The 13426-nt window shown below is 35.7% G+C and overlaps 1 protein-coding gene across 1 annotated transcript in view; it reads right to left on the bottom strand.

The window, feature by feature from the left end:
• LOC123870022 (dynein axonemal heavy chain 8) overlaps window positions 1–13386 on the bottom strand; it is a 50033-nt gene extending 36647 nt beyond the window's left edge. Inside the window, exons 1-25 of the mRNA XM_045913181.1 lie at window positions 12906–13386; window positions 12246–12356; window positions 11688–11799; window positions 10823–10965; window positions 10362–10563; window positions 9669–9832; window positions 8716–8892; window positions 8299–8402; window positions 7598–7817; window positions 7154–7300; window positions 6808–6947; window positions 6649–6733; window positions 6307–6452; window positions 5650–5794; window positions 5220–5318; window positions 4984–5110; window positions 4494–4596; window positions 3889–4054; window positions 3025–3160; window positions 2802–2913; window positions 2601–2665; window positions 2157–2316; window positions 1492–1624; window positions 1016–1133; window positions 63–205 (exon numbers count right to left, since the gene is read on the bottom strand). Of these exons, the coding sequence (XP_045769137.1) occupies window positions 63–205; window positions 1016–1133; window positions 1492–1624; window positions 2157–2316; window positions 2601–2665; window positions 2802–2913; window positions 3025–3160; window positions 3889–4054; window positions 4494–4596; window positions 4984–5110; window positions 5220–5318; window positions 5650–5794; window positions 6307–6452; window positions 6649–6733; window positions 6808–6947; window positions 7154–7300; window positions 7598–7817; window positions 8299–8402; window positions 8716–8892; window positions 9669–9832; window positions 10362–10563; window positions 10823–10965; window positions 11688–11799; window positions 12246–12356; window positions 12906–13235 (3588 nt within the window). The 5' untranslated portion in view covers window positions 13236–13386. The remainder of the gene's footprint in view (window positions 1–62; window positions 206–1015; window positions 1134–1491; window positions 1625–2156; window positions 2317–2600; window positions 2666–2801; window positions 2914–3024; window positions 3161–3888; window positions 4055–4493; window positions 4597–4983; window positions 5111–5219; window positions 5319–5649; window positions 5795–6306; window positions 6453–6648; window positions 6734–6807; window positions 6948–7153; window positions 7301–7597; window positions 7818–8298; window positions 8403–8715; window positions 8893–9668; window positions 9833–10361; window positions 10564–10822; window positions 10966–11687; window positions 11800–12245; window positions 12357–12905) is intronic.
• Window positions 13387–13426: the final 40 nt, after the last annotated feature.

Here is a 13426-nt window from a genome sequence, read left to right as displayed (position 1 = left end):
CATCATGTGCAAGGGCTCTAACATAATCTTAATCTAAAAATTATACTTAATCTTTTACTAACATTCAGCAATTTTTCAATATCCGGCTTATACATGTACATCATGCCTTGCAAGGCCATCACAGCTCGCACTATTTCCTTATGTTCGGAGACCATTCGGAAATAGGTCTTGACGCCCAGCAGATTGGAACCTGATCTAGAACCAACTACAATAAGATTTAATAATCAGAAAAAATATTTCCATAAACCATTTTCTATTTTCTCAATCTATTAAATTGATTTAGAACTTCTCCTGTAGGTACATAGGTGATGTTCCCATTATTCTGCCTAGAATAAGAATACTACAGGTAATTCAATGATTAAATCATAGATGTAAAGCTCGTAAACAATATTATACCACGAAGGTATAATATTGTTGTCGCTGATGAGTGAAGAAAGAAAATGTAAATCACATGAGAGCAGAACGCGAATTGAGTCGAATGCGGCTGTTTCTTACTAGCTGAAGCCCACGATTTCATCCACTTGGATTTAGATTTCAAAAATCCCATGGGAACTCTTTGACTTTCCGGGATAAAAATATGTCTCTTTTTAGGTCTTCAACTATAATATATCCATGCATAAAATCAGTTCAACCGGATTTGCTACGTTGTGATATGGTTAAAGTACAAACCAATAAACCAACAAACAAACACACTTTCACATTCATAATATTATGTGTAGTGATTCATTTTAAATGCTTGTCCAGCTATATCTACTTCTTTTTAACAATAATTTTACTATAATACTTATACCTAACATAATATACGTAGGTACATGTTCTTTAAAATTAAGGATTAAGCCGCGATTACACCTGTAAGTTTTACTCACGTAAGTAGTTTACGTAATTAATTGACAACAAAATTACTAAGTTAAATGACACATATAAGAGTTTTATTACATGACGTAAGTTAATCATGTAAGCTGCTTACGAGAGTAAAACTTACAGGTGTAATTGCGGCCTTACATGTACGACTTACAGCTCATTGTCCTAGTAGCCGACAAGGCTTTCCCTTTCAATCCCTCCCTCTTAATCAGTTCCTGTTGACCCCACATAAACACGTTGCGATGTATGTCCATGATACAATTCAAAACCACCTGAAATATATAACAAAGACTCTATACCTACTACATACTATTTTTTACTATTCAGTTTTATTCGTATTTCTAACTTAGTTACGTTTCATAACTAATTATAAAGGAATTGGGTCAAAGCACACTAACCTTGAAATGGACATTATGATAATTTTAACCTGAAAAACTGAAAATAACGCGGACGAGTCGCGGTTAAAACTAGTTAAAAACTAACTATTTTAGTGTGCTTCCAATAGGCATTAGGTAAGATCACAGTAATAGTAATAAATAATATGTTAAAAAATATAAAGTCATTGTTGATTTTTTAAATAAATCTATACCATGCATAAAGTAACTAGGTATCAATAATAATTCGTTATACCTGTGAAAACGCACTTTGAATCTCTTCTAAAGAAGGTTTTATTAATATCCTCGGAATTTCAACGAACATCATGGTGAGCATGAGCGGCTTCAATTTCTTTTGCTCTTCAGGATCAGTTGTCATCGTTAGAAAGCTATTTAAAATATACATTATCTATTTATGTATTAATTTTATCGTAATCCGTACTTAATACATATTATAGTCATTGTAAATGTGAAAATGTGTCTGTTTGTCTGTCTGCTAGCTTTTCACAGCCCATCTGTTCAGTCCGATTTTGTCACTATTTGGCACTGAGATAGCATGCAATCCGAGGAAGGACACAGACTACTTTTTGTCCCGAAAATTCAAAGGTGCCACGGGATTTTCAAAAAATCTAAATCCACGCCTATACTACGTCTATAATCTAGGTACCTATTTGGCACAAAGCTGTCTGTACCAAATTTCGTTTAAATCGGTTTAGCCAATACTCCATGAAAAGTTATCAGATAGACAGACAGACACACTTTCGTATAGTGCGCGACAGGTTGAGATGGCAACCAGGGTGGGGACGCCCCGCACACTCGCACCCATACACTTGTCTCATACTATACTTACTTGGGAGTATGGATAGTGAGCTGGCGCGATGGGTTGATCATGTTGATGATGATGATGATGAAGTATGTTACCTCGAAACCGAAGCCCGTTTTCTCAATATATCCAGACTTTGTTTAGTACATTTTATTAAAGATTCCAAACATTTAGTGGCGAAATAAGCAAATAATTCGTTGCATTCGTTAATCGCATGCATGGGTTCATATCTATCTGGATTCTCAATTTCCATAAAAGCTGAAAAAGCAAAATACATATTCACCTAACATTCTGTATTTACTTATATACAAATTAGCTTCTTAGTCCGCGCGAAGTGTATTAAATAAATAATGTGTAAAAACTTTTTTTTAGTGGGGTGTTACTATATTTCAGAAAAAACCTAGATACGGTAATTTCTAGACCCAAGTGATTTAAGATCTCGGCACATTGATCTGTCACTTCCAGCAGCTTCTCCTTTTATAAACTTTAATGGATTTAATTACTATAATGTTTAGAAAAAATATAGGGATTATTTTACCAACCTGCATCTTCTGGGAACACCCTTGTGGCTGACGTTACTTGCTTTAATGCTTTTTCGATATCTAACCTACACAAGGAAAAAGTGGTATTTTTACTTTTTCTAAATGTATTGAAAACGTAGTAGGTACCGATGCATATTATACACGCAGGTTTATATGCATGAAATTATTGTAATCAAATTATTCTACTTAACGTAAGATTACCAGTTATCCTTCAGATCCCGAATCGCTTGAGAAGGTACACTGTCTAAAAACTTGTGTATCAGTTCTATTACAGCTACTTCTGCGTTACAGGATTTTTGCTGCAAGTCCAAAGCTAGAAGTAAGAAATAGGTCCTTTTTAGAGACGGAGAAGTAAATCGCAACGTACGTGGGACCTAACCTTCTAATATTTTCAAAATGGTATCAAATTAAACAAACATCTTACCTATTTCATCACGTCTAACGAGGTTGTCTTCGTAGAAGCAATTAGGGTCGACAGCTTCTTCCGGCAAATACACGAGCAACGTCTTTGATATTGACTGTAGTATCGCATCTATACGTGCTTCTTTCATATCCACTACCTACGATATTAAATTTTTCAGTATGAAAATATTTCAATTTCCTCTATCTGACCCGCCCCGACTTCAGACGAATGGAATTTTTCAAAATCAGTGAGTGTAGGGATTTCCAGAAATCATGTTATTAGGTGTGTCTTTTATTTTAACCAAAAGCCCGAATATCAACTTGGGATATAACTTGAAAAATTACGGACTTTCATACAAAATTTCATACTATAAGGAGTAGAATTTCCAAAAATCCTTTTTAATGAGTGCATAAGGAACCTACTGCCAAAATTTAAAGTTTATATCCCCAACGGTTTAGTCTATACGATGACAAATCAATAGCCAGGACAAGTCTTTCTATATGTACAGAAGATTTTCTACTTTCTAGCTTACTTCGAGCGAGTTGCTAGCAGGTAAAAAGAACACTGGATTGTTATCCAGTAGAACGGAGAGGATATTAATTCTGCATTAGGTACTGATAATTTTCTCATAATGCGCGGGAAACAATAAGTTGTAACTACCATAGACACCCCTGTAGTTGCGCCTCACTTCATATAAGTACTAAGCGATAAACTGCCTATAGCACATATTTTATTGGCTGAAATACAGCTTATCGATGGCTTCAAATGCAGTATAATATCAAACTTCTTCAGATGGATAAATCAGGGGTAAAATATGGTCTTAGTTTATTAACTAAGCTAAGATTATATCAGCTGACGAATGCATTTACACAATGATGTAATAACCTCTTTAACAAACAAGTCTACTTCATCCAAAACGCGTTCAATGCTTTCGCAGTAGGAAGGTATCTCTAAAGACGTCCACGTTATGCTAGACAGACCGGGTTGGAAAGCGTTATCTAATTTCACCAGCTGTGCGCGGAGCAATGGCAAGTATAATTTGGGCATACTCCTAGAAAAAATACAATAAAGTTAGAAACTACCGTCCGAAGAAATTGAGTTTTGAAAAATATCTAGAAAGCTAGATTTCAGTATGAACATTTATAATGTCGTCAAAGTGCCCATCGAACCGAGTGCTTAGGAAATTTCCAACAAAGCAAATTATGATAACACTAGCTATTAAATTCGTAGCTATGAAAAATTGCCACTTAGTCACTTATTTTTTTCTAAAAGATTTTTCGTCGACAGAAACCTTATTATGATTTTGTAATATTTTTCAACGAGGTACAACTTGAAAGAGCAACAGCAAGAGCAAGTACGCCAATTTTTTCAATCTCTCTTAATAATATTATGTTTAAAAGGTACCCAGGAGGTACTTGAAAATTTTCCTTTTCAAAATTCAAATATACGCTGTGTCAGCAGCGCAATAAATTAAAAGTGCTTGTACACACCTTCTTATTTGGTCATTGCGTTCGACTAAATGCAAAATTCTTTCGTAATCTCCGTATATTTTCTGTTTGCTAAAGGCAACAATTTGTGCAGTATCTGGTACATCTATGAAAATAAGAATATTCTTTAGCTACGTAGGTACAGTGTACATGATGGCAATGACATAGTCCTTGTGGATTTAGGTTTATAAAAATCTCTTCAAAGAACTCTTTGATTTTATGGACAAAAAGTAGCCTATGTCACTCTGTAAATCTTTAACTTAAGTATATAAATGCAAAAAATCCATCGCTCTGTTGCGGCATTATTGAAAGACAAACCAACAAACACACGCGGTTGGATGCACGTTTAGCGCAGTTGACTTTGTACATCAAAACTGCCGAAAACCTGTCCAGTACTAAAATTGCACACCATCTATCATCAGTCGCCTCAGTCCATACAGGTGTTTATGACAGGTAGGTACCTAAATTTTCATAAAATAGTATTAGAACTCACATAAATCCAACTGCCACATATATTCCACTTCTCGAATGCACTCAGGTATGTAAACGTTGAAGTTCACGATATATCTGCTTGTCACTGGGTGGCGAATCAGGAGCGGAGCTATTAGACCCAACCTCACCTTAAAGCAAATTCATTCAATTCTTCCGAAAGAACAATTACATGAGATGAAGGTTCAAGTAGACATAAGAAAATTTTATTAAAACATTGAATAAATTAGGAGAAATTACCTGTCCCACATTTTCTGTCCAAGCACGGTGGTAAATGTACTCGAATTCGGTAAATACAATACACATCACGTTAAAAAGTTTGATGCATCGCTGGGTATTCTAAAATGAGTAAGTATTGATGAGTAAGAAGTTGGTGAAAATACTGCGTGGGAAAAAAATCAGGCGGAAAAAATCTTTCCTGTGAAATAATCGATCTCGTTGATTTAAAATGAATGAAATCCGGGACAAAACTTTCTCGTGGTGGTTATTAGGTGGTGGAAGCTGTGGGTATTATAGTTGTCAGCTAGATAAAGGATCTTTTGCAAGGATCTCCATAGAACACAAACTTGTGCCGCTTGTACTAGCAGCCATGGTCATCCTTACACCTACACTTCCAACGCTAAGTTCTTGTGACGTGGTCATTACCATGGTAATTAAAAAACATTATTACCATGTGAGTGATGACCTCCTTATGTTGCATGAACTCGTGCATGGGATATTTTATGTTCTTGTCATAAAATCTTATCCACATCACTCTCCCGGACACGGGGGGCATATTTCTTGGTAGCTCCGGATTTTCTCTTTCTTCATTATACCTATAAATGCAAGCTTTTATTCCATGCACGCTGGTTATGGAGTATTCCCTTGTAACTTTAACCAAGCATAGAACTTGCAATTTGAAGCCTTAACAGCTCAACGAGAAAACTGGACGGTGGATGGTTCAAATCCCATCCATTGCACTATTGTCATACCTACTCCCAGCACAAAACTTCCCTTAGTCGACCTTATCCATTATTTATTTATAAAAGATAGTCTGGGCAATTAGGTACTTAATACCTCGACTACTTAGTTCAATCTGAACTACAACAGTACAGATTGAACTAAGTATTATTCATGGCACCTACGCACAGACCATATACATAATGTGTATTCGTATAGAAAGAAGGATTCAAAATCAATAATCTGTTAATTCATTCGACTTTGATATATATTATCATTTAGCGATGTTTAAAATGCCCATTGCCCAATATTAGTAAAAGGAGTATTCAAAGCCCAAGCCTAAGTTATAACAGTAGAATGTAGAAAATGAAAAAAAAAACACATGTACCTATCGCGAATAGATTCAATCTCGCTAGTATACTTGCTTATCAAGTCATAGTACTGATCTTCCAGATATAAACAATCGAGTTTTAGCTTCTTGAATCTCTTTAACAAATGTAGAGCGATCTCGGTGGTTGGGCATTTATTTACACTCTGTAATGTTTGGAGATTTGTTATTATTGTTATAAAAAGGGTCATTATAATTGAGAGTGTATTATCTGATCATTGACATCTATCTACTTCTAAAAATTCTCTACATTACATACATAAAAAAATATTTATAAATATATATTAGCATTATCATCAGCATCTTCAGTCATATACAAGTTTAATAAATTCAACAAATTACCGTGATCATAAAATTTTCTAAGAGCAATTCCTGTGTCGCGACGTTGTCTTTATAGATTTTATAATCTTTATCGAAATCGGGTCGCCTTGAAAAAAAAATTATATTATTTTGATAGGATAGGTTATTTTAAATGATATGGTAGATACAAAAAATTAATACCTGTGATCCATGGCATCGTATGTTTTCGACGAAATGACCTTAAATAATTTGTTGAAATTCACTGCATACTCCTCAATTCCCTCAAGTGTTGTTTTGTTCAGTACATAGTATGTTATATACGTTTGAAATAGATCTATAACCTGTTACACATAAAATATATTGAACAATCCGACACAAGATTTGAAACAAATCATACAACCCACAAAACATAGATTGCAGTGTGTTTTCATCATCAGGTTTACTTAATAGTTTTAAGTAAGTAGTAGTTCGATATTGAGATGTCATTTAAGGGTCAGATTAATAAACTTAAAAGCTTGCAAGAGTTTCTGGAAAGTTTTCTTTCTACCTTTAATAACCTTTTCCGAAAGGTTTCAAATTTTCCGAAAATGTACATTTCCGAGCAATCAAATGGACGTTCGTCAGCCGCTTCCATCATTTCCAGCTGAGTCTCGTTGTAGCATTCTCTATAAAAGTTGTACAGATTCAAGCATAGCTGGAAACAAAAAAATATATATTTGTATTTATTTTCCCCACAGCCTGACAGAGGACTAAAAGTCAATATTTTGCAAACTTTTGCAAAAAAAAAAATATTGGTTGAAGAAATCTTCGGAAACCCTCGACTGTTACCCAAGTGTGGTCATCGTGTGTTTGGTACAAGATAGCTTGCATCTTGGATCATTTTTATTCCGGAAAATTAAAGAGTTCCCACGGGATTTTAAAAAAACGAATGGCCTTAGACAATTAGATAAAATCAATAAAATGTATTATAAATTAAACCTATAATATGAACCTTGGCTTTTTTAATGAAATTAAGTTTGTCCTGATTCCAAATAGTCTTTTTGCCGCCGTTGGTCATATAGTCCATGCACATATTGAGGATCTGGTTAGTGACTTTGACGAGGAGCGTGGAGATCTGCTTAGTGGTGTTATAGTACCGCGACGTGGCGAATATCATCCGCACCGTGTAAAGTAAACCAGGTATAAACTGCTGCATTGTGAGCGGATCACACCTGTGAGTTTTAAGGGAACAGGTTTGTTTAAAAATCTTCAGGACCATACTGGAAACGAAATCTATCTAATCTACTAACGACCGCCTGCGGCTTCGCTTGGCGACAATATAAATTGTCTGTATTTCTTAGTCTTTAATTTCGAAAAATTCTGCCTTATTCATTGTCTTGTGTCTTGATAGGTCAAATGTGCCTAAAAATAGCCACACAACACACGAGACAATGACAAGAAAAAAGACAAGACAAGGTACGGTCAACAAGTAACGGCATCGGAACTGTCAACTGACTGTTTAAAATATACGGTACAAAAAACCGAACACCGACTGCAGAAGCAGTCTGCCAACCGAACGGTTTCGATGCCATTCCTCGTAGGTTAACTGCAAAAAATAACACCTAAAATGCAATTTTATAACTGGCTTGCATAATAAAAAATGCATACTTAATATTATCGTCTGAGTATACTCTAATGATCAAAGGTAAATACCTATACAAGGGTTCGCAATATTTCTCCAAGGCGTACAAATATTTAACATTATCAAATGCCTCGTTGAAGTAATCAGTAACTTGATTGTCTATCAACCTCCATTTCTGCAAGATAACATATTTTAACCATAACTACTTGATTTCCAAGATTTTGGAACCAACAAAAGTTTCAAAATCATTTCAATGATCGACTTGAATTTATAATGGTTTGGAAGTATTGTAGAACGCCATGTATATTTAAAAATTAACCTTATTGCTTTCTTGTCATGGATGAAGACAAAAGTCTTTAGAAAAAATTGTCATAAATTACCTGTTAAAGTCCAGAGAAATGTAACGGAAAATCTTTTGCGGAGTTCTGCTGCAAGAAATTCGATTAATGATCCTTTTCAAAAATAAAAGACAAAATGATGAATCAAACCTTGATCAGTTTGGACTTGGCTCGTATGAGCGTGTGTATGTACATCTGGCAGGGTTCACTCTTGATATGCTCAATGATGGACGTGAAAGAAGTTAGTTGTCGTCGCCAGTGGTCCAATTCAGCGAGAGGGCCAATGTTGGATGGCTCCCGACGGAGCTGTTGGCTTTGTACTAGCACCTAATAAATAAAATATAAATCATTCTCTATAACAAATGACGTTACTTTATTGATTCTCGTTGCGATCATGTCATAAACACAAGTTTGTAAAAATGGAGACTAAGTTTATCTTTATATTGCTAACACTATTTCGCCAATAGAACAAGAAGGGCAGCGAAGGAGAATGCAAGATGGTATAGGTCTCGTGCGTGGCCTCCTCCTTACCCAGGTGGGTCGAAAATGTCCATGGGTATTTCAGCTGTGTTCAAAGATTTATTTCATAAGTTTAAATTTAGCACTGCATAATTTCACTAGTTCAATTTTGCTATTGTTAACCCCGACCCAAAAAGAGGGGTGTTAGGTATAAGTTTGACGTGTGTATCTATGTATCTGTCTGTGGCATTGTAGCTCCTAAACGAATGATTTTAATGAAGTTTTTTTTGTTTGAAAGATGGCTTGATCGAGAGTGTTCTTAGCTATAATCCAAGAAAATCGGTTCAGCTGTTTGAAAGTTATAAGCTCTTTTCTAGTTTTCTTATTAGACCGGTTATTATTAATATCCGACCAAAACAAATTAGTGTCCAGCCAAATTCTAGTAAAAATATGTCGGGGTTTTTTTAAATTTTGATAATTTTACTTGTTACTAATTGAATTTACAACTAAAGCTAAGTACGATAGTTACAAAAGTACTCGGTGGTCAAGATGTCAATCGGTCATTTTTATCGTAATCAAGGTCAGGCGCTGAAAATCAGGCTGCGTAATCTAAGGGTAGATAGATAAAGTGTTCATCAACTAACCATCGTAATTTGCTTAACCCATTGCTTAACGTAAGAGCAGATTTCTTCTAACACATGAGTTTTGGTGATAGCAGCTTTCATTTTATCTTGATCGGCCAATTCCTCCTCATACAATATCAGATTTATTTTAAACTTTGTGCAACAATCCAAATCTATCTTTGTTTCTACAAAGACAAGTATTATTATTTTTACTAGACTATATTTACTTATGAAGTTAAAAGTTTCAGTAAGTATCTATGTTTACGTGGTGTAAATGAAAAGTTTAGTAGATAGGTGTACGCAGAGGATATTTTTTTTTCAACATAAGAAATATTTTAAGTGGTATGTTTATTTAGCTCAAAATTTCGTGTAAAACAAATATTTCTTTTCAATTTATTGCCTTTTGTTTACAAAGCGACTAAGTACTTATTATCAATAGTAGTTTCAAGATTTAAAATACCTCTTAAATAACCAGTTATTTGTTAATCGGCTTTTACAGGGTTTATTTTGACCGCGACTAAACTACCCTTATAGAAAAGCACCGTGTACGCGATAGGTCCCAAAGCCTTAGCAAAGGTATTAGGTATTCCTACATCCAAAGCAATCGTTCTGAATGTGTGCTACTTAAAAACCGAACAAGATTGTACCGACCTCTTCCATAATATCGCTTCTAAAGTAGCGTGCTAAACCAAAACAACAAATAATTGAACTAACTAGCAAGATAATCAAGAAACAGCATAATCTTCGATATGTAAGCCTTGATAATGTCGTCGCTCTTAGGATTAGGAGGGTTCAGATCTCCCCAGGCCTGACATGCCCTGATTGCAGGCACATGCACGCGTTTTAACGTCTTGAATATGCCAGACACCACATTCTCAGTATCTTGGTTCATGTCGAATACCATCAAGAAGTAGTCCTGGAAACAAATTGGGCTGGGAAGAAAGAGGTTTATGGTCACTCAGTGGGTGATGGAGGAGCTATGCTTGGAGACTTGGGGTATACTTACGCGATTGCATCAGAAATCCGGTGTTTTAGGTACAACTAGTCAAATCAGTATATTTTTATTAAACGTCAAAAGACGCGTTCAGTATGGGAGGTTCTATGAAATACTAGCATGTGACGTCACAATGATTTGACGTGCTTTTTAGTTAATCGATATTTTAAAATTTTCTTACATCTGCAACAGACTTCGTGTCAACAGCTTTGTTCTTGATCCTGTAGAACGCGACGCACATGCCCTCTGTTCCTATAGATACTGCGTCAGATATGTACGTCCTGTCCATCTTTCCTCTCTGGTTGGGCACGAATCGACCCGATTCTGTATCATCGATACGAAAATTATTAGAACAAGAAAATATCAAAGTATCAAACAGTTTGTAAAACGAATACAAAAATATTCCTACATAATCAACAAGATGATACCTGCGACTACGTCCGCGTGGATTTAGGTTTTATGAAAATCCCGAGGAAACTATTGTGTTCCGAGAAAAAATAGAGTAACCGATAGTCGTCCCCGGGATGTAAGGCATACCGCTATTTGACACACTCCCTGGCGACTTACCACCAGCCCGGCGAGCATGGGCAGTAGATAAAAATTATATCCCTCGATTATATCCACTGATGTCATACAAATCAGTGGATATAATCGGGGATATAATAACATGCTAGCCGGGCAGGTGAGATTGCAGTCAAGGGCTAACTTGTATCTGAATAAAATAAAATATCTCTGTACTTACCTAATTTTGTCAAATCGATTAAACGGATGAGCCTTTAAAAATCCCGGGGTCATTTTTTGATTTTCCGGAACAAAAAATAACCTATGCCCGTCTCAGTGATAATAATATAATCATTGATCACTGGGACGACATTTACATTTTGACAAAAGGTACTGAAATAGCTTGTATAAGACAGGTATAGGTACACGCTATCCCGGTGCCTTTCGTCAAAATCGGTTAAACGGTTGGGCCGTGAATAGCTAGCTTACAGACACTTTCGCATTTATTACTTTAATAGGTACCTACAGCAATTGGATTAACGTACCCATTTTTAAAGGTGGCAGTAACGCATCGCATAATACAAAACAGTTCCTACCACCTTCTGCCAACGCGCTATCCAAAATATCTATATGAATGTCTGCGTCATATACTCCTTCCTGAAAACATTACATCGGGCTAAAGCTTGAAACAAGTTGAATTAATTCCAGTGCTGATAACTCACGAATCCGAAAGTTGGACCTATGAGCATGTTTGAGGTCACTATGGAAAGAACTCGGAGTATCCCTACTACGCGATCTAATCAGAAATGAAGAGATCCGTAGGAAAATCAGTGTAAGGGATTACATAGTACCTATTCATGTTAAACCAGTATGGAAACATTGGTAGGTATGGATTTAGGGCCAGAGGTTGTTAAATCCATATCTATATTACCATACAAATGTAGGTACTGTCAATCAATTTAGCCTGGCCATGTTTGTGCCATGATTGATATTATTATTTAAGTACTTGAAAGATTAATGCTCTATTGCCCCGCTGAATGAAGAGATAGATCTTAGCGTTCCATAGAAGCCATAAGAACTTTAAAAAAAAATATATTACCTACCAGCACATATTCAAGATTTTTATTTAATACTGTTGCACCATTTTCCAATAAAAATCTACTTTGAGATTTTAAACCTCCTATTCTGTTATTTCGAGCCTCCTTCGCTTTAGCCTGAAATTACAGTTTGTGTCAAGAGCTTGAGAGTGATGAGTTCAAAAACCGGTCAAGTATGAGTCGAACTTGCATATGAAGGGTTCCGTACCCATCGTATAAGATTATTCACATTTTTATTTATTTTTATTTACATGGCGGTCATTTCGAATTTTTTATTATTTGTTGTTATTTGTTATGATATATTACGGTTCATGAGATACAGCCCGCTGACATACAGACGGACGGACAGCGGAGACTTAGTAATAGGGTCCTGTAGGCACTCTTCGGGTACGGAATCCTAGAAATAAAGCCAGACTTCTAACTTCTAGGTACCTACTTTAAACTTAACTCCATAATTGAAGTTCATACCTATTTTCCTCATAGTACTTAAGGTACGTAAGTAAAGATTGATGGGTGCTTACACCGCATTTCAATTCACCTCATTATTCATCATTCAAGTAGGTAGTTTGGCAATCAAAAGTGATCCGATGAAGATACAGTCTGGTAAACCTTCCTATAATAGTCGGTTAATTAAACACGTTTAAATTAGTTAAGGGCTTTATTTACTTGTTTATCCTTGTAAGATTCATGAGCTAGATTCAAAGTGCTCATAGATACTTTACTCTTCCTCTGAATGTCCTGTATTCTAGAACGGACATCGAGAATGGCTTCCAAGGCAGTTCTATCTACGTCAATAATTTCTGAGGAAGTTCCTGGTTTGACTGAATAGATTGACTGCTTTCTGGACATTCTCTTTGAGAGATCATCCAGATTTTCCGTTTTGAACGATACGTCTCTAGCGCGCTCCTCACCGGCTGCCATGGTCGACACAGCTGGAGCTACTTCTCCAAGCTCATCAGCTTCCTTCTCTGGTCCTTTACCAGCTTTGTCTTCCATTTTTGTCTCCCAGCAAACGTTGATAAATAAATAATCAAGAAAATCAATTTATTTTTACAGCGATTGTATGGCGATTGTGTTTTCGTATTCAAACCATTACCAATTCATCTGACAGTTTTGATTTTTGTCAAAATAAAAATGTTTTCTTCGATCGAGATCGTTCCTTTTTCAAATTTAAATATTTTTGCCAC

This window comes from Maniola jurtina, chromosome 2, assembly GCF_905333055.1.
Source record: "Maniola jurtina chromosome 2, ilManJurt1.1, whole genome shotgun sequence".
Taxonomy (NCBI): domain Eukaryota; kingdom Metazoa; phylum Arthropoda; class Insecta; order Lepidoptera; family Nymphalidae; genus Maniola; species Maniola jurtina.
The sequence above is the reverse complement of the archived record's forward strand: the minus strand, read 5'-3'. Positions and strand labels throughout refer to the sequence as shown.